At 55.1% G+C, this 27,991-nt stretch overlaps 1 protein-coding gene across 14 annotated transcripts; it reads left to right on the forward strand.

Moving 5' to 3' along the window:
• DLL3 (delta like canonical Notch ligand 3) lies at positions 1-27,972 on the forward strand. Of its 14 annotated transcripts, none has more exons than XR_012000402.1 (11): positions 7,773-8,105; positions 15,067-15,231; positions 15,313-17,330; positions 18,783-18,807; positions 18,954-19,007; positions 19,114-19,188; positions 19,331-19,404; positions 24,696-24,741; positions 24,978-25,019; positions 26,080-26,299; positions 26,398-27,972. XR_012000402.1 is itself a non-coding variant. In XM_072752366.1 (11 exons), the coding sequence occupies exons 3-11, from the start codon at positions 15,646-15,648 to the stop codon at positions 26,564-26,566; spliced, it is 2,385 nt and encodes a 794-aa protein (XP_072608467.1). In that variant the 5' UTR covers positions 7,773-8,105; positions 15,067-15,231; positions 15,313-15,645; the 3' UTR covers positions 26,567-27,972. The 14 variants fall into 14 exon arrangements, 8 of the variants coding, with proteins under 8 accessions (XP_072608520.1, XP_072608467.1, XP_072608478.1 ...); XM_072752366.1 differs by having other exon boundaries at positions 24,696-24,736; XM_072752377.1 differs by having other exon boundaries at positions 24,696-24,736; positions 26,080-26,200.
• The last annotated feature ends 19 nt before the right edge of the window (positions 27,973-27,991 follow it).

Genomic DNA, 27,991 nt, shown 5'->3' on the forward strand with positions numbered 1-27,991 from the left:
TTCACACGCGCACGCTCGGTTATTCGCAGCTGACACAGACCCCGACACACACACACGTACCTGCACGGACCACCAAGTTAGAGATTCCTATGACTCCACTCAGGGGTCCAGGATCTCAGGCTTCCTCACCCACGCACAGAGAAGCATCCAGGACCCCCAAAGTGACACAATCCTGAAGTCACGGACGCCTCCATCCTCCCATGCAGGTGCACACGCGTACCCCCCCCCACACACACACACAATGACCTACAACCTCACAAATCGTCTTAACCGCATACCGGTGTAGGCACACACGATCACAGGCGCAGCCTCAGCAGGCGCGCCGGCTCACCCCACACACAGGCGCGGAGCTTAAAATCATATATAACCTCGCACGCCGGCCCCCTGGCCGCACCCCATCCTCAGCCACACACAGTCGTGCCAGAGCCACACGAGATCACCACGCACGGCATTGCCTGTGCCCACATCACAATCTCACGGGGGCTCCAGCACGCTCGCCTTCCCCTGCGACCTCCTCCCCTAGGGTCTCCCGGAGCCCGGCGGCTGCCCGAGGGGGCGGAGCCGTCCCCTCCGATATAAGGCCGGGGAGCCAGCAGCTGCGGCTCCAGCACCCCCCGAAAGGCCATGGTCAGCCCGCAGATGCCCCAGCTCCTGTCCCGGACGGTGATCCTGGCGCTTATGTTCCTTCCCCAGGTCAGAGCAGGAGTGGAAAGGGAGGAAGGGAAGGGGTGCGACCCAGGGGTCTTGGGGCGGACGGACGCCTGGGCCTCGCGCCTCCTCATCCTGTGCCCCTTTGCGGCCCCAGGCCCGGCCGGCAGGCGTCTTCGAGCTGCAGATCCACTCTTTCGGGCCGGGACCAGGCCCGGGGGCGCCGCGGTCCCCCTGCAGCGCGCAGGGCCCCTGCCGCCTCTTCTTTCGGGTCTGCCTGAAGCCAGGGGTCTCCGAGGAGGCCGCCGAGGCTCCGTGCGCCCTGGGCGCGGCCCTGAGCGCGCGCGGACCGGTCTACACCCAGCAGCCCGGAGCCCCGGCGCCCGACCTGCCGCTGCCCGACGGCTTCATGCGCGTGCCCTTCCGGGAAGCCTGGCCGGTGAGAACCCCGTGCCGGGGGCCTTACCCAACCTCTCCGGCCTTCTACCCTCCAACTTCTATGGCCCCAACTTTGCCCCCACCCAGGGACCCCAAATTCCCAAACCAGTAACTATCATCTAGAATCGTACATTCTTAGACCTGTAAATCCTACCCACAGGGCACCCCAAATTTCTGACTCCAGCTTCCACTTTGGGGATCCCAAATGTTCTGACCCCCACCCTGCATGCTTGGGACCCCAGGTTCCCAGAACCTCAAACTCACCCTCTGTAAATCCCAAATTCTTAGAACCCTTCCTCTGTTCCCTGGGGGTCCCGAAACACTGGAACCCTTATCTTTATCTTTAGATCTCTCTGCACTTAGGGACCTTGCCACAGCTTGTCTTTGGGACCCCAATCTCCTCTCACCTTATCCCTTCTCACATCTTCCAGTTGGGGCCCATATTCATGACTTCTACTTCCAAATTCCTACCTCCCATCTCCCAACCCCAGAAGCAGACAGGTGAACAGAACTTTGCTTGAATTCTAGACCCCTGTCCTTTGGGCAAGGTGGCTTTCCCTGTCCCAGCCTCAGTTTCCCCATCTGTAAAATGGGATCATCCTGGTACCTTACAAAGGGATTTAACCCTTTGAGGGATTTAACCAGGTATCTCCAATTTAATGTTTACCCACAGGAAGCGCTCAATAGAGGAAGCCCACACTGTCCTTCCTTCCCCGAGCCAGCCCCTCTGGGAATTGTCCCTTGTCTGCCTGGTCCCTGGAATGATGACCACCCCTAAAGTCTGGCCTTCATCAAGCACCCATCCTGACCACTGTCTTCCTTTCTTTCTTCTCCTTCCTTCACCCAACCAGGGCACCTTCTCTCTTATCATCGAAACCTGGAGAGAGGAGTTAGAACAGATTGGAGGTGAGTGTCTTCAGTCATCAGACTGAAGTGAGGAGTGTGGGGGCTCCAGGGAGTTGGGGCCCGATGTAAGGTCCACGACAGTGACACGTGGCCATCTGTGGGGTGGAGCATTCACGGGATTGCCCATCTGTGATGTCCTCACAGCTCCCGGAGTGGGGTGCTGGGTGTTGGTAGCCCCAGGACTCTAGGCATGTCGGTGTAGAAGTGTCCTTGTGCCGGACGTAGGAGTCTCTGGCCTGATACCAGGCAAAGGACACTCTTCCTATCTTGGAATCGAAGCCACCAGAGCAGGATATAGCACCTCACAGGTCAGCACTGTCACCATCTGAGTTCGATAAGCTGGGGTACAATGTCCGTTACTTCTGTTTTCTTTTCAAAGCTGTCATGACGTCCACGTAGAGGTCCCAGGAGCCCTGTGGGATGTTCGCAGGTTCCCCAGAGACAATATTGAGCAAAGGTTTCAGGGAGGGAGATGGGGTGGTTTTATTCTTAATTTGAGGGGATTTGAGTGTCATGTACAGCTCACAGCCAGGTCTGTGACCATTGAGGCACAGAAAGCTCCTGTGGCACAGTGTCGGGGTGTGACAGCTTTGCTGGGGACAAAGTGCCACTCTCGGTATCCGGAGGCTTCAGACAAGAAGGGTAATTTGTGGTCTGGTAATTGGGGTCTCTGTCACCGTTTTGATATAGGAAGATCCGAGGCACGGTTTGGGCGTGTGTTACGACCTCCCTTCAAGGGACTGGAGTTGCCCCTTGGCCATAGAGATCTCGGATGTCACAGGGTCTTAGGGGGCTCGTTACTACTTTAATATAAAAGATTCTGGGGCAGGTGGGGGGTATTTCGGCTTCTGGGGGAGGACTGTTATCGCGATGGCCATAGGGGGCCAGAGGGTCCCAGTGGGACGGCGACATCGTTATGGGAGGTCGCGGCCTTGCCAAGGGGTGGCCGCCATCCTCAGGGCGCTGTCGGGGCCTCGCTGAGAGGGGCAGGGAGAGGGCAGAGTGCAAGCTGCGTGGGCACCGCCCGAGTCCGCCGCCCCAGCGCCGCTCCCTTGTCCCCGCAGGGCCCGCCTGGAGCCTGCTGGCGCGCGTGGCCGGACGGCGCCGCCTGGCGGCCGGGGGCCCGTGGGCCCGGGATGTGCAGCGCGCAGGCGCCTGGGAGCTGCGCTTCTCGTACCGCGCGCGCTGCGAGCCGCCCGCCGTCGGGGCCGCGTGCGCGCGCCTCTGCCGCCCCCGCAGCGCCCCCTCGCGGTGCGGTCCGGGACTGCGCCCCTGCTCGCCGCTCGAGGACGAGTGCGAGGCCACGCGTGAGTGCTGCGTCCCAGCGCCCCCCACCTGCCGCCCTTCCTTGGCCGCCTCTCACCGCCCGCTTACCTCTGCAGGCAGCCGGGTACCCCGACTCAGGGTGCTCTGCCCGCGTCCGCAGACGCCCCCTCCGGGAAGCTAAAGCTGCTGCCTGCTGGCCAGGTCCCCCCAGGCCCCGCTCCAGCCCCCTTCACCCCTGCGCCGTCCTCACCCCCCTCCCACGGTCCAGCTACCGCCCCCTCGGGGAAACTGAGGCGCCCAGACTTCTCTCCAGCCCTGCCTGGGCACTCCAGCCCCCTTCCCTCTTTCTAGGGCACTTTTCTAGGAACCCCACACCCATTTCCCATGCTGGGACCCACCCCGGGTTCCTCCTCTAACGGGGGACCACAGCCCTTTCCAGATGCTAGGACCCTTTAAACTCTTCTCATGCTGGGGCCCTTCTCACCCCCCACCCAGGAGCTTTGGAAACTGCAGTTTCCCGCACCCCCCACCCCCTATCCCCGCCAAGGGATCTTTATCCTCCTTCTCTGCAACTTGCAGGCCAGATATCATTGGTTTCCAAAGCTTGGATCCTCAGACCGCCCCCCAAACTTCTGAATCCCACGGAAGCCCCTAGGACTCCCAGGCTTATCCAGATGCTCCCAAACCTGCCCTAAGCCAACACCTTCCCATTTCGCTCGAAAGGCCAGGGGCCCCTCCCCAAACCCTCATCACCTTCTCTCATTCTGCTCTCACCAAGCTCAGACCCTGGGGACCCCACTCCATTCTCCTTCCAAGAGCACAGACTCTGGAGCTCAGTGGCCTGGGTTCACATCCTCCATCTGCCACTTCCCATCTGCCTCTCTAGGCCTCAGTTTCCCTGTGTGGAAACTGGGGGGTCACAATACCATCTAGCCCGGGGGTGGGTGTTGTCACAAGGATGAAACAAAGCAATGCACAGAAAGTGCTCAGAAACTTCTCTGATTCCTTTCCTCCTGAGCTGCCCTCGTCACTATTACTCTTCCCTCTGCCTCTCCTTCCCCCATAGCGGCATGTCGAGCGGGCTGCAGTCCAGACCACGGCTTCTGTGAGCAGCCCAATGAATGTCGATGCCTGGCGGGCTGGACTGGGCCCCTCTGCACCATCCCAGTCTCCAGCAGCTGCCACACTCCCAGGGGCCTGTCCTCTGCCACCACCGGATGCCTTGTACCCAGGCCCGGGCCCTGTGACGGGAACCCGTGTGCCAACGGGGGCAGCTGTAGTGTCAGTATCACCCCCTCCTACCTCATCCTGAGGGAGTTCCGGGTGGCCCCCTGTCTGGGGCTCCCTGAGATCACAACCTGGAGAGGGCTGGGGGCAGCTGTCAGGGGAGGGCTGCCTGGAGGTGTCCAGTCTTCATCTGGGGCCTTGAAGTGGGATTAGGGAATGGGATTGGGAAGAGCCGATGCAGTGGGTGGCACCTAAAGGGGTGGGCATATGGGTGTGGTTACCAACTGTCCCCCACCCCCTGCCCCTGGAATGAGGGGGCACCCTGAGGACAACTCAGGGTGCAAGGAAGGGAGGGGGTGGGAATTTAGGATGAGGGGGCATCAGAGAAGGCTTCCTGGAGACGGGCCCAGGGCTGGGGCTTCTGAAGTCCAATTTGGCCGAGGGGCAGTGGAGCAGGTGGACCAGGTGAGTGGCCTGGGGTCAGCAAAAGTGTGGCGGTGGGAATGAGTCTGGTGTGTACTGGGATAAAGTGGAGCCCAGTGTGGGCTCCCGGACACTGCCGCTAAGGGACAGCGAGAAACAGGGTTCAGGTTAGGGGGAAGGCCTGAGAAAGGGAGATCCAGAGAAGGCTTCGTGGAGGAGGTGGGCTTAGGGCTAGGACCTGGAGGTAGGAGGTGGCTCTGCGGACAAAATCGGGGAGACCTGCCTGGTAGCATCTGTGGGCAAAAGTGTAGAGGAGGGAATGGGATCTCTCGGGGCCCCCAGAGCTTCCCCTCTGCGGGGTTGGATGGGCAGATCCAGAAACGCCGAGTGATTTCAGGAGGACTTCCCAGGTGAGGCCCCTGAAGACTGGGAGGTAGGTCGGGACCAGGAGCAGCCCTCCATGGTCAAGGTAGGAGGGGGGATGGGATTTTGCTCCCAGGAGACCCTGTGCTGAAGTCCCCTTGCTGCCACCCAGGAGACCCCAGGATCCTTCGAATGCGCCTGTCCCCGCGGGTTCTATGGATTGCGGTGTGAGGTGAGCGGGGTGACATGTGCGGATGGACCTTGCTTCAATGGTGGCCTGTGTGTGGGAGGCGCAGACCCTGACTCTGCCTACGTCTGCCACTGCCCGCCCGGATTCCAAGGCTCCAACTGTGAGAAGAGAGTGGACCGGTGCAGCCTGAAGCCATGCCGGAACGGTGAGGGGGCGGGGCGGGGCGGGGGTCCCTGCATGGTCAGTGGCTCACACGGTCCTGGGTGGGAATCTGGCTGTGCTTTGTCTGGCCGTGGCCTGCGAAAGGGACTCTCTCTGCCCAGTCTGTTTGTTCTGGGCAAGGTGGTGTCCCGATCTCAAAAATACTTGAGTCAGGGACACGTGGCTGCTCAGTCGGGAGAGCATGTGATTCTTGATCTCAGGGCTGTAAGTTCAAGCCCCATGTTGGGTGTAGAGATCCCAGGACCCGGAGATCATGACCTGAGCCAGAGGCTGACACTTAGCTGACTGAGCCACCCGGGGGCCCCAGCTCAGTGCATTCTTATAATAATAATAATAATAATAATAATAATAATAATAATAATAATTCTCTCCAAGACACGGGGCGTGCACTCTGGGCTGAGTGGTACTAGGGACACGGCAGTGACCCGGGCAGCTCTGGCCGCGCCCTCAGGGGGTACCAGCCCAGAGGAGAAGCCACGCTTGTCCTTGAAACCCAGAGCCGTCAGGGTTAGGACGCGGGAGCGCGGGGCTGGGATGGAGAGTCGGGAAGGCTTCCTGGAGGAGGGGGCATCCGAGCAGAGACCTGAAGGCTGAGCTGGGGAAGAGACACGGTGAAAAGAAGGGGAGGAAAGGAGTGAGGGGCACAAGGCACGGGCAGGGCCGGCGCTGCAGACGTGTTCGGGGACGCTACGTGAGAAGGCCGGCGGCGGGAGATAAAGGGAGATCGGAGCGCGGCCTCCATCCAAGACGGGACGGGCCTGCGCTCCGGCCACTCCCAGGGGCTGGCCCTGGAGGCGGCGGCGGGGACCCCGCGGCCGGCGGGCAGAGCCGAGGGTCCCCGACGCCGCTGACGCCCCTTCCCCGCAGGCGGGCTCTGCCTGGACCTGGGCCGCGCCCTGCGCTGCCGCTGCCGCGCCGGCTTCGCGGGGCCGCGCTGCGAGCACGACCTGGACGACTGCGCCGGCCGCGCCTGCGCCAACGGCGGCACGTGCCTGGAGGGCGGCGGCGCGCGCCGCTGCTCCTGCGCGCTGGGCTTCGGCGGCCGCGACTGCCGCGAGCGCGCCGACCCGTGCGCCGCGCGCCCCTGCGCCCACGGCGGCCGCTGCTACGCCCACTTCTCCGGCCTCGTCTGCGCCTGCGCGCCCGGCTACATGGGCGCGCGCTGCGAGTTCCCGGTTCACCCCGACGGCGCGGACGCCGGCGCGGGGGCGCTGCCCGCGGCGATGCCGGGCCTGCGGCCGGGGGACCCGCGGCGCTTCCTTCTGCCCCCGGCTTTGGGACTGCTGGTGGCCGCGGGGCTGGCCGGCGCTGCGCTCCTGCTGGTCCACCTGCGGCGCCGCGGCCCGGGCCGGGACGCTGGGCCCCGCCTGCTGGCGGGGACCCCGGAGCCGTCGGCGCACGCGCCGCCCGACGCCCTCAACAACCGCAGAGCGCAGGACGGCGCGGCCGCGGGGCCGAGGTGAGCGGCCGCGCGTCTCCCGCTGCCTGGTCAGCCCCGACCTCGTTAGGCCTTCCCGCGCGGTCCCCTCCTTCTCTCTGCTCCCGGCCTCTTCCGAGTGCGTCTTCCCGCAGCTCCCCAGTTGGCTTCGGGTCCTCTCCGTGGCGGGTGGGGCAAACCCAGACGTGAGAAGACGAAGGGCCTGGGCCTGAGGCTTTTCCTCCCGCAGCCAGCCCGAGGGTTGGAGTCACCCTGAAGATGGAGGCTCGCGTGCCATTTACGTCATACCCGCCCCTTCCGTCTACGCCCGGGAGGTAGCTACCCCCTCTGCCTTCCCCGCACACTCTGGGGGCGCTGGGCGGAGGCAGCCCCTGCGCTTCCCGCAGCCCCCCTTTCCTCCGGTCTGCACGAATGAGGAGGGTGGAGTCTGGGACGTCCTTGAGGCTTGTCTTGCAGCCCTCTTGCTGTCCTTTGGAGCTACTTCCCTCTTCTCTTTGGAAGACCCTAAGGGCTTCTAGAGGTCTCGGTGGGGAGAGCCGCAGCCCGCAGCCCGCAGCCCGAGCTCCGCTGTTTCCCACTCACTGGGGGGCGGGAGAGGAGGCCCGGGGGCAGCCCTTTCTAATGCCTCCTACTTATTTCACTTCTAGGCCTGACCTGCCCCTTCTCCATCAGCGCCTGGAGATAGAACCTGGATATTTTTCTGTTTACCTGGTGGTGCCCAGTCTCTGCCTCAGACACCTTGGAGCTGGAGGGGTGGCCGGGAGAATTTTCCCTTGGGGCGTTGTACATAATGGTTATTTAAATCCTATTTTTTTCCTCTCTCCATCTCTCCAGAGACATCTATAAAGGTTCATATTTTGTATCAGCTTTGACTCCTTGGGCTGAGTGCTTTGGACTTAGTGTTGGGACGGAGCGGGGAGATACTGTGTCCTGAGAAGACTAGGACTTTGCTGGAGGGAGCAGAAACACCTCAGAGTGGCTTAAGTAGGAGGATTTAATAGTTCACAAAAATGAAAGATCTTGTGGTAGGGGTGGCTTCAGCAGGGCTGCATTCAGGTACCTTCAGTACCTCTTCCCCAGTTGTGTCTGGGAATAACTTGGTTGATTTAAATGAGGCTTCCTTTGGCTCTGGCTTGTCACATGGCCTTGAGGGACCAGGAGGATTAGGGACCAGGCAGAAAGGTTTATTATGATTGGCCAGGCTTGGTTGTCCAGTGCGTGGTGGGAAGTAAGGCCAGTCAGCCTATCCAAATCAAGTGGGGCACATGGATGGGTAAAGCAGTGTCCCTCCCTCTACCCAAATTCTAGGTTTGTTAATAGATATGAGTATTGCATTGGGTATTGCATTGGGCCGGCAAACCAACTGTTACAAGAACAAAAACTCAATAAATTTGAAGAGTTAATTGGCTTCATTAAGTGATTCATAATTGGGCAGCACCCTGTCTGGTGAGTAGAGGGGAGCTGGGAGGAGTTGTATAAAATAGAAGGTTTTTATAGGAAGGAGGGTGGGATGAGAAAATGAGCAAAAGAAAAGGAAGGGTTGTTCCAGGGAAGGTCACCTTCAGGAAGGGCTGGAGTCTTATTGGGGAGTTACCTCATTTTGGGGGGGGATGGAAGGGGTCCATGTGATAGATTCCATCATTGGTGCTGACCAGAGAATTCCTGACCGGCCTGTTGAGACATATTTTTGAGTGAACTTGAAACTGCAATTAAGTATTAAGTCCCAGTTTGGTGACATAGCCTAAGTGATGCCATTTTGTGCCTGGGTTTTTTGTTTCTTTTTTTTTTACTATTTTATTTATACATGAGAAACACAGAGAGAGGCAGAGACACAGGCAGAGGGAGAAGCAGGCTCCCCACAGGGAGCCCAGTGTGGGACTCATACCAGAACTCTGGGATCGCGCCTCGAGGGGAGGACAGACACCTAATCACTGAGCCACCCAGGGGTCCCATTTTATTTATTTGTTTGTTTGTTTGTTATCCATGATAGAGAGAGAGAGGCAGAGATACAGGAGGAGGAAGAAGCAGGCTCCATGCGGGGAGCCCGACTCGGGACTCAATCCCGGGACTCCAGGATCGCGCCCTGGGCCAAAGGCAGGCGCCAAACTGCTGAGCCACCCAGGGATCCCTGTCCCTTTTTTTTTTTTTTTTAAGATATTATTTTTTTTAAGTAATTTCTACATCCAGTGTGGGGCTCGAAATCACAGCCCCAAGATCAAATGTTGCATGTTCCACCAACTGAGCCAGCCAGGCTCCCCAAGCCTATACTTTCTTTTTTTTTTAACACAACAGAACAGTCAGAGTGGAAAGAATCCATTTTGGGATGCCTGGGTGGCTCAGTGGTTGAGCTGCTGCCTTTGGCTCAGGGCTGGGAGTCCAGGGATGAGTCCCCCATTGGCCTCCCTTCAGGGAGGGAGGGAGAAGAGAGCCTGCTTCTCTCTCTGCCTATATCTCTGCCTCTCTGTGTCTTGAATGAATAAATGAATAAAATCTTTTATTTATTTTTTAAGATTTATTTTATTTATTTATTTAGAGAGGCGGAGAGAGACACAGGAGGAAGGAGACACAGGAGGAGGGAGAAGCGGGCTCCATGCTGGGAGGCCCATGTGGGACTTGATCCCGGGACTCCAGGATTACACCCTGGGCCAAAGGCAGGCGCTAAACCACTGAGCCACCCAGGTATCCCCGAATAAAATCTTAGAAAAAAAAAAAAAGTTTCATTTTACAGAAGAGAAAATTAGGCTCGGAGAGTTGGAAGTAACTACTGCAAAGACAGTGTGGGGTTTGGGGCGCAGTCATCCTGCATGATGCCTTTGTGCTAAAGAGCTTGTAGGAATTTTTTTTTTTTTTTAGATTTTATTTATTCATGAGAGAGACACACAGAGAGAGGCAGAGACACAGGCAGAGGGAGCCGGATGCGGGAGTCGATCCCAGGACTCCAGGACCATGCCCTAGGCCAAAGGCAGGAGCTAAACTGCCAAGCCACCCAGGGATCCCCAACTTGTAGGATTTTTGTGGATCCGTGTTGCGCTTCCCTGTTTCTATAAACCAAAATGCAGGGACGCCTGGGTGGCTCAGGGGTTGAGCATCTGCCTTCGGTGTGATCTTGGAGTCCTGGGATCAAGTCCCACATTGGACACCCCTTGAGGAGCCTGCTTCTCCCTCTGCCTATGTCTCTGCCTCTCTCTCTCTCTGTGTCTGTGTGTGTCTCTCATGAATGAATAAAATCTTTAAGAAAAAAAACAACAACCCCAAAATGCAGCTATGTTGGCTGCCTGCAACACCCTGATGTTTATAAGGTATCACAAAATAAAACATCAAAAAAGTAATTTAATATAACTTCTAACGTGAGAAAAAAATTCACATTCCTTTTTTTTTTTTTTTTTAAAGATTTTATTTACTCATTCATGAGAGACACACACAAACAGAGGCAGAGACACAGGCAGAGGGAGAAGCAGGCTCCATGCAGGGAGCCCGACGTGGGACTCGATCCCGGGACTCCAGGATCACACCCTGGGCCTAAGGCGGCGCTAAAACCGCTGAGCCACCCGGGCTGCCCTTCACATTCCTTTAGATCTAATGGTCTCAGGTCTAGGACTTTATGTGTAAACTTTGACTTGAGCACAAAGCTCTCTGTGCACAAAGCAGTGATTTGTAACAGCCAAAGGCAATAAACAATCTAAATGTCTGATAAGAAGGGACTGGTTATTTTAATTTGGGGCATTTATAAGCAGGATATTTCACAACCCTTAAAAATGCTGTAGATATGCTAATATGAAATTATCTTTGATAGATTTTGTCCAAGGGGGAAAAGTAGAAGGTACAGAAGAACCAATAGGGTGCTACCATTTGTGTTTTAAAAATGGACTATATGGAGTTCCCACTTCTGGCATGGAAGGAGCTCGGCGGACCTGCCTGCTGGCACACTGGTGGAAGTTAAAAAAACAAAATGACAAACCAACCATTTGAAGCTTCTGGGAATGATCCGGAGGGCACATAGCAAATTAATAAACATTTATTCAAGAAAATCGGGATGCCTGGTGGCTCAGCAGTTTGGCACCTGCCTTAGGCCCAGGGTGTGATCCTGGAGTCCTGGGATTGAGTCCCACGTCGGGCTCCCTGCATGGAGCCTGCTTCTCCCTCTGCCTGTGTCTCTGCCTCTCTCTCTTTCTGTGTCTCTCATGAATAAATAAATAAAATCTTAAAATCTAAAAATTTGGTGAACACAGGGAGAATCAGTGATGGGTGAATCAAGACTCTTCTTCCCTCCCCAGTGCTCCCACCATCACCACGCCCCCCCCCCCGCCCCGCCCCCCGCGCGCAGCTCCGCAAACCCCCTCCCATTCCTGACTGGGCTCCCTCTCTGCCCCCAGCTCCCAACTCCCAGTTGGAGGACTAGCCTGGGAAGGGGTAGGGCAGGGTGTCAGCCTTTCTCATCCTGCCCCCAACTACATGTTGCTGAGGCTGAGTTCTGGGGGAGCACAGCCACGAGGTGGGAGCGCCCATCTTCAGCCCAGCCCATACTTGTGGGGCTGTATTTTGGTCATGGTATGGCTGAAAATACTGGGGCCCTGGTTGCCCCTCTGTGACTCCCAGGGCAGTAGTTTCACATCAAGAAAGCAAGCCAGGGGGCACCTGGGTGGTTCAGTCATTTAAACTTCTGCCTTTAGTTCAGGGCATGATCCCAGGGTCCCTGAGTCTGGCTCCCTGCTCAGTGAGGAGTCTGTTTCTCCCTCTTCCTTTGCCCCTCCCCACTGCTTATGCTCTTTTCTCTTTCAAATAAATAAGATCTTTTTTAAGATTTTATTTATTCATGAGAGACACAGGCAGAGACATAGAGGGAGAAGCAGCCTCCTCACGGGGAGCGCAATGTGGGACTCGATCCCAGGATCACGTCCTGAGCCTAAGGTAGATGCTCAACTGCTGAGCCACCCAGGCATCCCTAAATAAGATTTTTTTTTTGCGGGGGGGGGGGGGCGGGGGGAGCATCTTGGGTGGCTCAGCGTTTAGTGCCTGCCTTGCGCCCAGGGTGTGATCCTGGAGACCCCGGATCGAGTCCCGCGTTGGGCTCCCTGCGTGGAGCCTGCTTCTCCCTCTGCCTGCATCTCTGCCTCTCTCTCTGTATCTCTCATGAATAAATGAAGTATTTTTTAAAAGATTTTTTTTAAAAATTAAGATCTTTTTTTTTTAAGGGCAAGCTAGGAGATCTGGGGCTGCCGCCTCATCCCACTTAGGACTCCCCTCCTAAAGTGGGGTCCCTCTGAGCAAAGTCAACCATCCTCCCCACCCCAACCATCCTCCTGCTCAGAGATTTTGTCTGCAGGAGAAGCAGGCTGCGGAGCAGAGAGCTCCATGTCTTTCCGTGGCTCTCTTCAGGACAGAATATGGAGAAGTTCAAGGCTAAAGTTGCCTCGGAAACAGCAGAGGTTGTGGTGGAAGGCCAGAGGGAGGAGACTGATAGATTCTGGCTACTTTGCCAGAGAGCCAGGGAAAGAGGCAGCTGGCAAGAGCCCTCCCTGGGTCAGAACTAATCTTAAACGTATTTGGGGAGCTTGGGAAGTAACCCTTCCAAGGATCCCTAATTTGATTGGATCAGTCTCCCCGCCGTGTTGAAAATTATTATGAGACCAGTAGAGCAACAGCTGATGATTGGTGGAGCCTACTAGCCAAGCAAGGTCAGAGAAAGACCTAGAGAACCTGCCCAAACCCACCAGCCCAGGATGCCTGGGCACATCTAAGGCCTTGTGCCTCCCACCCTGGCTCTACACTTGTTTGCTATCTGAAATGTCCAGTTGCTGACAACAAAAAAATGAGCTAGGTGAGGAAACTGGAAAATAAGACCCATATAATGGAGGAAGGGGAGGGAGGCAACAGAAACTGTCCCAGAGAGTGACCAGACCTTGGGATGAACAGACAAAGCCTTTAAAGTAGCCTCCTCAGGGATGCCTGGGTGGCTCAGACTCTTGATCTCAGGTCAAGTCTTGATCTCGGGGTGGTGGGTTCGAGCCCTGTGTTGGGCTCACACTGGGCATGGAGCCTTTCAAACCAAACCAAAACCAAAAACCCAGTAGCCGCAGCAAACATGTTTGGAGAGGGACAGGCAACCGTGAGTAACGGAAGTACAAGCACCGAATCGAGAACACCAACGGACAGGCAGGTGTTATTTAAAAAAGAATCGGATGGAAATTCTGGAGTTGAAAAGTACAATATCTAAAATGCAAAATTCTCTGGAGGGGCTCAGTAATAGATTTGAACAGTCAGAAGAAAGAATTCTCAAGCTTGAAGATAGAGTAAAAGAGGTTGTGCAATCTGAACTAGAGGGAAAGAGCCGGAAAAGGAACAGAGCCTCGGAGAAATGTCTTAAATGTGCACAAAGCATTTTCTATCAGAGGCCGGCAGATAACATGCTCAGTAAGTGTGAGCTCTCAATATGACGCTGGCAGAGAAAAGCCCATTTCACAGAGAGGCAAACTGTAGCCCAAAGAGGGGTAGAAACTTGCTTAGCATCGTGCAGGAAATTCGGTGTGTCTCACGATTGTTTTAAGATTTATTTATTTGTGAGAGAGACACACACACACACATACACACAGAGGCAGAGACATAGGCAGAGAGAGAAGCAGGCTCCTCGCAGGAAGTCCCATGTGGGACTCGATCCCTGGACTCTGGGATCACAATCTGAGCCAAAGACAGATGCTCAACCACTGAGCCACCCAGGCGTCCCTTCTCATGATCTTTATTTATAGTGTTTGAGATGCAGGCCCAAGGGTTAACACAGGAAGTGCTCAGGGCTCGCAAAGCACAGTAGGTCATAACTCTTCCTTTTTTTAGACTTATTTATTTTAGAGAAAGGGAGGGAGGGAGAGAGTGCACGTGAGTGAGTGGTGGAGAGGGGCAGAGGGAGAAGCCTAAGGACACTCCCTGATGAGCCTGGACCCTCACCTGGGGCTTGGTCCAGGACCCGAAGGTCATGACCCAAGCTCAGATCAAGAGTTGGGACTCGGGATACCTGGGTGGTTCAGCAGTTGAGTGCCTTGCCTTTGGCTCAGGGCGTGATCCTGAAGTCCAGGGTCGAGTCCCTAGTCGTCGGGCTTCCTGCAGGGAGCCTGCTTCTCCCTCTGCCTTTCTCTGTCTCTCGTGAATAAGTATAAAATCTTAAAAAAAAAAAAAAAAGTTAGTTTAGTTTCCTTCCATGGAAACTAAATTTAGATTTAAATTAAAAAACAAAAACAAAAACAAAAAAACGAAAAAAAAAAAAAACATCCATGGGACACAAGGGCGGGGAGGTTCAGTCAGTTAAGCAGTTAAGCCTCTGCCTTTGGCTCAGGTCATGATCTCAGGGTCCTTCGAGCGAGCCCCACATCTTGCTCCCAGGGAGCAGGGAGTCTACTTCTCCCTCTCCCTGTGCCCCTTCCCCTGCTCTCTCTGGCTCTGGCTCTCCCTCTCCCCCAAATAAATAAAATCTTAAAAAAAAAAAAAAAGAAACTCTTCCATGTTTCAAAATAAGTTCTGCACCTGACCTAATGGTATTGGAGCAATGCCGGAGTCGTGGTTTTGGCAACGCACCACGGTTACATCTGATGTTATTATCAGCTTTCAAGCTGGGTGGAAATTATACAGGATTCTCTGTACTATTTTTCCAATTTCGTGTGACGGTAAACTTTGAAAAGACAAATATTTAGGAAGCACCTCCTGTGAACATGCCAGGCCTTGTTCTAGGAGCTGGGGATTCAGCAGTGAACAAGTCCCCATGGAGGAGCTCCCAGTGCGATGGGGCCAAGTGGTTCAAGTGCCAGGACTTGAGCCTGACAGTGTCCATCTGAATCCTGGCTGTGCCGCTTACTAGCTGTGGTTATATGTGTAGCACTTAACAGTGTGTAATTGTAAACTCTGTTTTTTGTTGTTGTCGTTGTTGTTGTTTTTTACTATTATGTTTCTTTCTCTCCAGATAACCCGGGTACCCCTTTAGAGAGCCCTCTCTGCCCCAGGCTGGTTGGAGCACCTTTTGGGATCCTGTAGATTACTGTGCCTCCTTCACCGCATCTCTGAGCCCTCTGCGGGATGCCTCCCCTCCTCCAGCCCCCAGGCTGCGCTGTCCGTCGTTTGGTGATAGGTATGTTTCCCTCATTGGGCTGGGAACTAATCACTGGACGGGGCCTTTGCCGATGAGGACTCTGACCTCAGAATCTCGCAGGACAGGACAGTGCACACGGCAGGCCCTCAAGAAATATATACTGGACATGTGAATGTTAGCGACAGTGAGAACACTGGAGGGGACATCTCTGCTTCTTACCTCGGAGGTGGGGTTTTAGGGATGGGAATTTTTGGGTGAGACCTAGAGGTCCCTCCCACCGCCTCCCCGGCCCAGAGCAATGGAACCTGAGCGCCGGGTGGAACACGATGTCACAGTGCCCCCTTGTGGTCACCTTCCATTTTAGAACCCTGGTGTGAGTGAGGCTCTCCCTGCCGGAGGAAGGAGGACCGGGCGGGGATCCCAACCCCCGTTACCCCGGGGCCCCTGCCCCCCATGAACAACCAGGCGAGGGCCCCACCCCGCACCTCCGCCCGGGTCTTGGCCTGGGTCCGGGCTTCGACCCCCGTCAGGACCTCGATCCCTGTCCGGACCCCAACGCCTGCCCGGGCCTCCTCCACTCCTGCCCAGACCCCACATCCTGCCCAGATTCCGACCTCGGCCCGGACCCTGAATCCTGTCCTGATTCCGACCTCCTCCCGGGCTCCGACTTCCGTCCAGACCCCAGCTCCGGCCAGGACCCCGAATCCCGTCCAGATGACCAGCCCGGCCCAAACCCCGACTCCCATTCCAGCTCTGGCTCGGGCTCCGACTCCCGTCCAGACCTCAGCCTCGGCCCGAATCCCGAATCCGGTCCAGACGCCCACCCCGGCTCGAGGCCCGACTCCCATCCCGACTTTGGCCCGGACCCTGACTCCCGTCCAGACCCCGGCCTCGGCGTGGACCCCGAATCCGGTCCAGATGCCGACCCCACCCCGAGCCCCAGTTCCTGTCCCAACCCAGCCCCGGACCCCGACTCCCATTCAGACCTATGCCCGGACCCCAACTCCCGTCCAGACTCCGAATCCCATCCAGATGCCGACCCCGCTCCGAACCCTGACTCCTGGCCCGACCCTGGCCGGGCCCCCGGCCCCCCTTCCGACCTCCGCCCGGACCCCGACTCCCGTCCCGACCCTGGCCCGGCCTCTGGCCCCCCTTCCGACCTCCGCCCGGACCCCGACTCCCGTCCCGACCCTGGCCCGGCTCCCGGCCCCCCTTCCGACCTCCGCCCGGACCCCGACTCCCGTCCCGACCCTGGCCCGGCCCCCGGCCCCCCTTCCGACCTCCGTCCGGACCCCGACTCCCGTCCCGACCCTGGCCCGGCCCCCGGCCCCCCTTCCGACCTCCGCCCGGACCCCGACTCCCGTCCCGACCCTGGCCGGGCCCCCGGCCCCCCTTCCGACCTCCGCCCGGACCCCGACTCCCGTCCCGACCCTGGCCCGGCCCCCGGCCCCCCTTCCGACCTCCGCCCGGACCCCGACTCCCGTCCCGACCCTGGCCCGGCCCCCGGCCCCCCTTCCGACCTCCGCCCGGACCCCGACTCCCGTCCAGACCCCGACCCCGCTCGCAATCCGGACTCCCGTCCGAACTCCAACCCGGATCCGGACCCCGACTCCCCTGCAGATGCCGACCCAGGTCCGGGCCCTCATTCCGGCCCGGACGCCTACTCAGATCTGGACCCCGACTCCGGCCCGGACCCCAACCCCAATTTCATCCCCGGGGGAGGTCGAGGCCGCGGCCGCGGCCCCTGCCTCGGAATCCTTCGGGAGCTCGGCCCTGCCCCTGGAACCGCCCCCAGAACCTGCCTCGGAGCCCACGACGGCGTCGCCCCACCAGGATCTTTCGCCCACGCCGAGCGTGAAGCCCCTCCCATCGGTCACAAATGGGTTCGGGTCCACCCAAGAGCCCCTTCCTGTCCTCACTCCACCGGCCACTGATTTCCTGGGGCCCACCCTTGGGTCCACCTCGAGGGCAGACTCCTCGGCCACCAAGTTGACCGATTCCACATCGGAATCCGTTCGGGTGCCCATCCCGGGGACCGACCCCTTCGCGGCCACCGCCTTACCCACGCCCACCAACACCTTCGCCCCCGTCGGCGAGAGCTGCTCGGTGGACAAGATCGCGGTTCGAGTGATCTACTGGTGAGGGCCGTCCGCGTCCGCCCCTGCCCTCCTGGGGGAGGGGCGCGGCGCGGGGGCTTCGAGGAGGGGGAGGCGAGGGAGTCGCCGGTCCCAGGTTGGAAACGGGGCTCCACCTGCCCTTTTCTCTGGGGCCAGAGATCTGTGGCTTCGCATCCCTGCTCTGAGCTGCGCTCATTCACCCTCATTCACTTTTCCATCCTGGAGCGCGCGGCCGCCCTGGGCCATCCTGTGCCGCGCCGAGCGCGGAGCGGAGCCGCCCGCCTTCCCCGCAGCCCCCGCTGGGGGGCGCATCGCAGACGCAGAGCTGCGCCCCGGAGGACGCGGGCGGGGTGATTTCAGGCTGGCCCCTGGGGAGGGCCTCTCCGGGCGGTGAGAAGGAAGCCTCTGGGTGAAGAAAGAGCTGGGGTGGCGGGAGGGGCCGAGGTAGCCAGGGGAGGGGAGCCCGAGTGCAGAGGTCGAGGGAAGGTGGCTTGTGTTCTCACTGCTGATCCCAGCGCTGACAGTAACAGCAGTGACCTGGGGTGGGGGGGGGAGGCTTGTTTTTCCCTGCAATCCCCGTGCCTCTCTCCTGCTTAAAATGTCCCCTTCTCTCCCCTCTTCTCCCAGCCTCACTCTTCCCGCACCCCCCTACCCCCACCCCCGTTTCTGTCTGCCCAGGCCATCTCTCCAGCTCTCTCTCCCCAACTCAGTGTTCCTTTCCCCATGTTGTGTGTGTCTCTTTCTCCTTCTCCCCATGTTTCCTCATCTCCCTCCCCCTTCCCTTTCTCTGCCTTCTCCTTCCTAGCTCTATCCCTGACTCCATGGATTCATGAATTCACTAATTCATTCATTTATTATGCACCTACCTTGTGCCAGGCCCTGTCCTCGGCACCAGGGACATAGCAGTGAGTAAGACAGACAATCTTTGTCCTTGTGGCACTCACATTCTGGTGTGCAGGGGACGGGAATGAACAATAAATATGACACCCAGTAACTATCTGGCATCTTAGAAGGTGATCAGTGCTAATGGCAGAAGGCATGGGGAGGGTCACAATTGTAACTGGGGTGGTCAGGAAGGCCTCCCTGAGAAGGTGATGTATGAGCAAAGATTTGAAGGAGGGGCGAGAAGGAGCCATGTAGATACCCGGGAAAGAGCATTCTGCAGCGGGAGCAGGCAGTGCAAAGGCCCTGAGGCAGGCCTGCCTGGAGTATTGGAGGAGGAGCTCCGAGGTCCCTGTGGCTGGAGCACAGTGGGCCTGGGGAGAGTGGCGGAGATGGGGCAGATCCCGTGGGGGCTCATGGACCATGCAGAGGACTGGTGTTTTCCCTGCGTGAGCTGGCACGACGAGAGGGTTCCAAGCAGGGGAGGGATGGGATTGGACTCATGTGCTCCCTCTGGGCTTGAGGAGATCCTGATGCAGTGTCTTCCCTCCATCTCTCTCTGCCCTCCCTGCTCTTACCCTCGGCCTCCAGCGGCCTCTGAAGCTATGGCCTTCGGGTAAGTAGTTTTTGACTTTGGAGGGGGTGGGGGTGAGAGTATACGACATGAATCTGGAAGGAGGTACTGTTTCCCCCTCTCCCCAAGACCTGGGACCCCATGATCCTGGGATCCCGTGACCCCATGATCTCGTTTCCTCTCTGCAGTACATTCTACTGAAAAAAAGTCTGGAGCAGCAATTTCCAAACTGTCTACTCTTTGTGAGTGTGCCCGTGGCCTGGAGGAGGGGGATGGTCAGGGGTCCGAGAACCCAGGAGCTTGGGGGGAGCTCTCACCACCCCCCAACCTCCAATATTCCCTCCCCAGGAGGAGGAGAGAGCTGCCCAGGCTACAGGGGAGTTTGAAGTGTTTGTGGATGGAAAACTGGTCCATTCAAAGAAGGTGATTCTGAGCAAGGGTTCCAGACAGGGAAGGAGGGCCTTGCTGGCATCCCTGGGGGTGGGGGTGAGGGTGAGGGTGAGGGTGGGTGGCTGGGTGGATGGGGGAGACAAACATGTCCGTGCTCTTTTCCCTCCGTGCCCAGAAAGGTGATGGCTTTGTGGATGAGGCCAGGCTGCAGAAGATTATGAATGTTATCGAGGAGGAGGTCAGGAAAAGGTAGCAGGCAAATGGCAAGCTGGAGGAGAGGTGAGGGAGGTGAGGTGGGGGGAGCAGAGGGGGCGGTGGGGAGGGCTGGAGGCAGGGCACTGGCTTGGAGTCAAGGGCACCCTAGTCCCAGTCCTGGCTCAGCCCGTCCTCCCAGTTCAGATCAGGGCAAGTCATCTATACCCTTTTCTGAAGTTGTGTCTTCTGTAAAATGGGTTTGTTGAGATGCTTCCACAAGATGCCTCATAATGTAATAAATTTACATGGGTCAGTGGATGTCAGCTAACTTTTTTTTCAAAAGAGCTCTAGACTTTTTCCTTTCTTTCCCTTTTTTTTTTTTTTTTTTTAGCTTTTAATTGTAAAGCTGTACCATCCAGTAACAGCCCGGAGCTCTGCATTTACAGTTAATTAAAATGAAATACAGTAAAAACTCAGTTATTAGTCACACTGGCCACATGTGGCTACTGGATTGCACAGTGCAGATATAGGACTCAGAAAGTTCCGTTGCTAATGTTGTTTTAAGGTATTAAAGCATATGCACAGTAATTTCTTTTGGGTTTTTATTTATTTTTTATTTAAAAAATTTTTTTAGATTTTTATTTATTTACTCATGAGAGAGAAAGAGAGGCAGAGGGAGAAGCAGGCGCCATGCAGGGAGTCCGATGTGGGACTTGATCCTAGGTCTCCAAGATCAGGCCCTGGGCTGAAGGCAGCGCTAAACTGCTAAGCCACCCGGGCTGCCCTGGATTTTTATTTTTAAATGTTTATTTTTAAAAATTTATTTACATAATCCCTACACCCAACGTGGGCTCCAACTCACAACCCCGGGATCAATGGTCACATGCTCTTCTGACTGAGCCAGCCAGGGGCCCCAGATAGTGGATGTTTTCCCCCCAGATACTGGATTTTAGAAACCACTTACTATAGGGGTCCCTGGGTGGCTCAGTCAGTTGAGCATCTGTCTTCCTCGGCCCAGGTCATGATCCCAGAGTCCTGGGATCCAGCCCCCCATCAGGCTCCCTGCTCAGTGGGGAGTCTGAGTCTTCCTCTCTCTGTGTGCTCTCTCTCTCTCAAATAAATAAATAAATAAAATCTTTTAAAATAAAACAAACAAAAAACCCATTTACTATATACACATTTTCAAGCCACTACTCATTTAATACTTTATCTGTTATGTATCCATTTTTTATAAAAAGTTTTCACCTTTTTGGGGTATAAGTGATGTGTAAGAGATAGTATGTTGATGAGTTTTAACATATGAATGTACCTGTGAAACCACCAGGCACCCCAGATACCTCTACATTTTCTGGATTTTTTGATGTTTTTATTTTTATTTTTATTTTTTTAAACTCCATCTTTTTTTTAAATTTTTATTTATTTATGATAGTCACACAGAGAAAGAAAGAGAGAGGCAGAGACATAGGCAGAGGGAGAAGCAGGCTCCATGCACCGGGAGCCCGACGTGGGATTCGATCCCGGGTCTCCAGGATCGCGCCCTGGGCCAAAGGCAGGCGCTAAACCGCTGCGCCACCCAGGGATCCCTTTTTGATGTTTTTAAAAAACATTTTATTTATTTAAGAGAGAGGGAGAGAACAAGCAGGGGGAGGAGCAGAGGGAGAGGGACAAGCAGGCTCCCCACTGCGCAGGGAGCCAGACATGGGGCCCTGACCCCAGGACCTGAGATCATGACCTGAGCTGAGCAAGACACTTAACTGACTGAGCCACCCAGGCTCATTTCTAGACTTCTCATTTTCTAGACTTCTTACATAAATGGAGGTGATAATGTTTTTAAACATATTTGTTGGAAAATTTTAGACATATACACTAGTTCAGAGATGAGTATAATGAGTTGCATGTACTCACCAACCAGGTCTTATTTTTTTATTTTTTTTTTTTACCAACCAGTCTATTATCAACCTACATTCATTCCACTGTTTTCCTCCCTGCTTTTTTTTGCATGTGCGTGTGTGTGTGTGTGTGTGTGTGTGTGTGTCATGGTAGTATGAAGATATATTCCAACCTCACGTTATTCCACCTGTAAATACTTCGGTATGTATCTCTAGTAAGTTTTTAAAAAATATTTTATTTATTTATTCACGAGAGACAAGAGACACAGGCAGAGAGAGAAGCAGGCTCCATGCAGGGAGCCCGGTGTGGGACTCGATCCTGGGACCCCAGGATCACACCCTAAGCTGAAGGCAGACGCTCAACCGCTGAGCCACCCAGGGATCCCTAATGAATGAGTTTTTATTTATTTTTTTTTAATTTTATTTATTTATGATAGTCATACAGAGAGAAAGAGAGAGGCAGAGACACAGGCAGAGGGAGAAGCAGGCTCCATGTGCCGGGAGCCCGATGTGGGATTCGATCCCGGGTCTCCAGGATCGCGCCCCGGGCCAAAGGCAGGCGCCAAACCGCTGCACCACCCAGGGATCCCCTGAATGAGTTTTTAAAACAGAAGTACAGGGGCAGCCCCGGTGGCTAAGCGGTTGAGCACTGCCTTTGCCGGGACATGCTCCTGGAGACATGGGATCGAGTCCTGCGTCGGGGTCCCTCCATGGAGCCTGCTTCTCCCTCTGCCTGTGTCTCTGCCTCTCTCTCCCTCTCTGTGTCTCTCATGAATAAATAAAGAAATGAAATAAAACAGAAGTACAAAGCCATTCTCACACCCAACAGAAACTTTAATTAAATTAATTTCTTTATTAAAGTTAAATCAATTAATTAGTTAAAATTAAAAGATTTTAGTTAGTTATTTGATAGAGAGAGAGAACACAATCAGGGACATCAGGCAGAGGGAGAGGGAGAAGCAGGCTCCTGCCAAGCAGGGAGCCTGGTGTAGGGCTCGATCCCAGCACCCTGGAATCATGACCTGAGCCAAGGGTAGACGCTTAACCAACTGATATCCCCAGGTGCCATTTATTTATTTATTTATTTATTCATTCATTCATTCATTCATTCATTCATTCATTAGAGACACAAAGAGAGAGAGGCAGAGACACAGGGAGGGAGAAGCAGGTTCCATGCAGGGAGCGCGACGCGGGACTCGATCCTGGGTCCCCAGGATCACACCCTGGGCCCAAGGCAGCGCTAAACCGCTGAGCCACCCGGGCTGCCCTATTTTATTTATTTTTACATAGGTTTCCTGCCCAACATGGGGCCTGCACTCATAATGCTGAGATCAAGAGTTGCATTCTGCATCAAGTGAGCCAGCCCCTCAAAATTTAAACAAATTAAAAAAATTTTAATGGCATCTAATACTACTCAAGTGTCTCAAAAATATCTTTTTAGGGCAGCCCCAATGGCGCAGCAGTTTAGCACGGCTTGCAGCCGGGGGTGTGATCCTGGAGACCCAGGATCGAGTCCCTCGTCGGGCTCCCTGCATGGAACCTGCTTCTCCCTCTGCCTGTGTCTCTGCCTCTCTCTCTCTCTCTGAATAAATAAATTAAAAATCTTAAAAAAAAAAAAAAAAGAAATTTAAAAAAATATCTTTTTAGAGGTGGTTTGAGAATCAGGATCCAGACAATGTCCACATTGTATGTTAGGTTTTTTTTTTTTTTTTTTTTTAAGATTTTATTTATTCATGAGACTCACAGAGAGAGGGAGGCAGAGACACAGGCAGAGGGAGAAGCAGGCTCCATGCAGGGAGCCCGACGTGGGACTCGATCCCAGGACTCCAGGATCAGGCCCTGGGCTGAAGGCAGCTCTAAACTGCTAAGTCACCGGGGCTGCCCCCCCCCCCCACTTTTTTAAAAATTACAAACAGGGTTTGGACCCCTATTATGTGCCAGGCTCTGACTAGGTCTTTGTTCAAGCAGCCATGCTGGGGTGGGGGCAGGGCAGGCAGAGGAGAGGCCTGTGTCTCACATCTGCCAATAAGCACAATACTATAGTGGTTGTGCATGCAGCTTCCAGGGGCACAGCGACTTAGGTTCAAACCCTGGATCCACCAGCCATACAAGGCGAAGCAAATGATATTAGATGTTGTGAATTAAAGACCTGTCAAAACCCTTCTTCAGTAAGTGACGACTGTTGTTATTGGAATAAGTCGTGACTGTTTTACTGAAGCAGAGAAACCAGTTCAAATTGGCTTAAGAGAAAAAAATCGGCTCATGAGAATAAAAATCTAGAGGCTTCATGCAGCTTCAGGCATAACTTGATCCAGGCACCAAAACATAGTCATTGGGAATCTGATCCTCCCTTACTCTGTGTTTTGTCCCCCCCCCCCCCCCCCCCCCCCCCCCCCCCCCCGGGCCAACTTTATTCTCAGACTGGCTCCTCCTCCTGGTGGCATAAATCCTGAAGAAAGTTCCCATTGGAAAACAAAGAAAGAAAGAAAAAAAAAATCATAAAAAACTTCGTTCCTATTGGCCTGGATTAGGTCACATGTTCATCCCTGAACCAATCACTGAGGCCCAAGGGAACATAGTGCACCTGATGGACGTTGCAAATCCGAAGGGTGGATAATGGCTAAGTCAGTGCTGTGTGGCTTCAGTCCCAGCTCTGCTATTTATTGGCTGTGTGACTTAAGGCTGTCACCTCTCTCTGCCTCGGGGACCTCCTCTGTAAAGCAGAAACTACGGGAGCCTTTACCTCCTTGGATTTCATTCTACCCGACAAACACTTGCTGAGAACCTACTGTGTGTGCTCCAGGTGGTGGGGACGATAGGACCTCGGCCCTAGTGAAGCTGGTAGTCTAGTGGTGGGGACGGACAACCAACAAGACGCCAGGCAGACAGAAGATAAAAATAAGGAGTGAGACGAGACGAAAGCAAGAAAGGAGCGGGCGGGTGCTGGGAGTTCTTTGCAATCCGAGATTGGGTGGTCAGGGAAGACCTTTTGGGGAAGAGGGTATTTAAACACTTGAGGGGGGTGCCTGGGTGGCTCAGCGGGTTGAGCGTCTGCCTTCGGCTCAGGTTGTGATACTGGGGTCCTGGGATCCAGCCCCATATGGGCTCCCCCCTCAGCAGGGAGTCTGCTTCTCCCTCTGCTCCCTTCCCCCACTCATGCTGTGTCTCTCACTCAATAACAGAAAAAAAAATCTTTTAAACACTTGAAAGAAGTAAGGGGTGGGACTGTGCATATCTGGTGCAAAGTATTCCAGGCAGAGGGAGCAGCAAGTACAAAGGGCCTGTGGTAGGACTGTCTGGTGTGTTGAGAAATGGCAAGGAGACTCAAGGGGGGAGCGTTAGGACGGTGCCTGACGCATAGGAAACCCCAACATAAAGGCTGTTTTTGATGATATCATTACTTTAAATAACCACTATTTATTGTATCTCAGAAAAATTTCTCTTTCTCCATTTCAGGAGCCTCAGCGGGATGCCGAGAAGGGCTGAAATGTTGCCAAGTCAGGTCCTTCTCTGATGGGGGCTGGGGCTGGGGCGGGTCGGGGAGGGGTACAGGGAAATACATACAGTCTGCCTCCCTGCATCCTGGGCTGCCCGCGTCTAGTGTTGGCACCCCGTCCCCCCAGGTGTGTGGCCGTCGCCTGCTCCTGGGCTCCCAGCATCGCCAGCGGCCTGGACTGGGTGGTGGTGGCGGGGAGCAGGGGCAGCTGTGAAGAGAAGCCTTGCCCTGTTGCTCCCCAGGTTTGCACCCCGTCATCTGGCCTCAACTCCTTGTGCTCGCAGGTCCGTTTCTCCCTTGGCAGCTTCTCCATTTCCCATCCCTGGCTTGGGATACATTTGGAAAATTTCCAGTCTTAGCGGTATTCTTTGAGGGGGTGGGACAGAAATGGGGGTTGTGGCAGGTGTCAAACCCTCGACGTACCAAACTTCTTTACACCCTGGAGCCCGCATTCTCGATCCCCAATGTTGGGAGGTGTCTCGGCGACCAGGACGGGGAGGGTGGAGGGCCATTTGTGGATTTATGGGACAGGGATGGGCCCCCCACTCTGCACCTGGTGCCGTGGGGTCACTGGGCACGTGCCAAGAGGTCATTGCAAGGTGTGGGAGTCAGACCTTTGCTGCCTAATTGCTGTGACCTCCAATAAGGGACACCACCTCTGGGAGCCTCACTTTCCTCCTCTGTAAAATGGGCATCACACCACTATTTGATCGTGGAATTCCCAAGGCCTGGCACAGAATAAGTAGGTTTCAGTTGGGGTGCTCCTCTCTGCAAGTGACAGCAAGCCAGACCACCAGTGGCTCACCTAATAGGACAAATCAATTGTTTTCCTTATGAACTGGTAGGAGGGGCTGGAGCTGGCTGGCTGTCCAGCGATGCCATCAGAGACCCAGTCTTTCTGGATTTCTTTTTTTATTTTTTAAAGATTTTATCGATCTATTCATGAGTGACAGAGAAAAGAGAGAGAGGGAGAGAGAGGCAGAGGCAGAGGGAGAAGCAGGCTGCCTGCAGAGCAGAGCCGGATGCGGGACTCGATCCCAGGACTCCGGGATCACGACCTGAGCCAAAGGCAGATGCCCAACCCCTGAGCCACCCAGGCGCCCCCTGTATTTCTTTTCTGCCATGAAAAGAAGTGTTGGCTTTGGGGCCCCCCATCTGGGGCTTTGGGGCTCACACAGTTTCATTGTTGCACCTCTACCCATTATGTGTGTATTGTAGATGGAAGAAGGTTGAACAAGGAGGCCCCTCCCCCGCCCCCCAGTCTTCTGCTGTGACGCCAGGACGGTGCCCTGTCCCCTGCCCCTCTGCACCCCCTCAACCTCACCTCCCTGGCCTCCCCTCCAGGTTGCCGGCTCCTGCTCCTTCTCCCGATCTCCTCATTGATAATGCTCACAATTTCCTGCAGCCTGGCCTCATCCTTCAAGCCATCACCTTTCTGGGCACAGAGGGGAAAGAACACGGACATGTTTGTATCCCTCCAACACCCCCCCCATCCCAGCACCACCCACTCTCCATGTCAGATCACCTTCTTCAAACACTTCAAACTCCCCTGCTGCCTGGGCGGGTCTGTCCTCCTCCCGGGGAGGGAATGGTGGGCGGGTGGAGGGGAGAAGGGGAGACCTCAGGGTTGGGCTCAGCACGGGGTTTGGCTCCAATGAACAGGATGGAACAGGATCTGCCCCAGCACAGTGGCCGCCGTGGTGGTGGCTGGAGGGAGGTCGGACACGGCCCCGGGACTTCCAAAGTGAAGCTCTGCACCTCTCCGGAGTCTGGACTCTGTTCCCGGCAGCGATTAGCAGGTGCAGCTCATGGGCAGACCGGAAAACCCTAAAACTGACCAGTTAAAAGCACAGACCCTGGAGCCAAATCCCTGCCTGGATTTGAATCCTGGCTTTGCCACTTCCTGGCTCTGGCATGGCTCTCCATGGCTCTCCCTGTGCCTCAGTGGCTCCATCTGTAAAATGGGGAACATAATAGCACTTAGCTCCTAGGGCTGTGGAAAAGAGTCAACAAGTTAAATATGTGAAAATCTCGGAAGACGCACAGAAGCCATGTGAAGGTTAAATCTCTTAGGGTGTATTTATCTGCTTGAAAGAACAGAAGTCCTGCCCAGCTCCTGTAAGCAGAGAATCCGGGGGCCGTGTGTCTGCGGAGCCCAGGACTGGTGCTTCAGTAAATTCAGAAAATTCTCATGCCGTCCACAACCCCACACGCAGACACGAAGTGACAACCATGAGAGAGGCACCTTCATGGCCCTTGTTTGTCAAATCTATTTCCCCACCTTCATTTGTCTGCCTTTCCCTGCACCAGAGATGAGATACTAGCTTTCTGAAGATTTTATTTATTTATGAGAACACACAGAGAGAGGCAGAGACATAGGCAGAGGGAGAAGCAGGCTCCCTGCAAAAAGCCCGATGCGGGACTCGATCCCAGGAACCCAGGATCAAGCCCTAGGCCGGAGGCAGGCGCAACCGCTGAGCCACCCAGCCAAGATGTTAGCTTTTCTCAGCTGGTAAAAGCCCTGGTCTTGGGCTACGGTACAGAGGATGCCCCCCTCTCCCCCCGCATTGATTTATCCATCCCTTTCTGGTGACATCTGCCCTCCAAGCTTGGTGTCTCCAGCCACAAAATGAAGACAAAGACTTGGCCATCCCAGCTGTGGCAGACACCACTAGGTGTCCCTCCGTATATCTCCTCCCTTACTCCCAGATAGCCCCCAAAGGAAGACTACAGTTCCCAGCCTCCTTTGCCACTAGGCGTGGCCACAGGACCAAGTTTGGACAATAGGAAGTGAGAAGTGATATGTGCAGTTTTGGGGTTGTGCTCCTACGAGAAGGGGTGCCATCCAACCTTCTGTATTGAATGTGGAATTTGATGGTGCGCCATCTTGGTATGAGACAGGGAACATTCCATGGGGCTGGAGTTGGGAGGATGGAGCAACAATAGGGAAGGGGCCCGGGATCCTTTGGTGGAGTTGCCAGAAATGGACCGTTACAGGAGGGAAAAGTAAGCTTTCTTGTTTAAGATGCTGTTATTTTGGGTCTGTCACACGCTGTCAAACCTGAGTCATAACAAATGCCCCAGGATTGGGAGGATGTGATGCACGAGTTAGAGCAATGGGTGAGCCAGAAGGTTCAACTGTGGGGTTTTTGTTTTTTTACTATGTCATAAGATAAATGTAAGATTTCATAGTAAGGTAGTAAGTACTTTAATAAAATATTTACTTTTTAAAAAATATTTTGTTTATTCATGAGAG

The sequence above is a fragment of the Vulpes vulpes genome, chromosome 1, assembly GCF_048418805.1.
Source record: "Vulpes vulpes isolate BD-2025 chromosome 1, VulVul3, whole genome shotgun sequence".
Taxonomy (NCBI): domain Eukaryota; kingdom Metazoa; phylum Chordata; class Mammalia; order Carnivora; family Canidae; genus Vulpes; species Vulpes vulpes.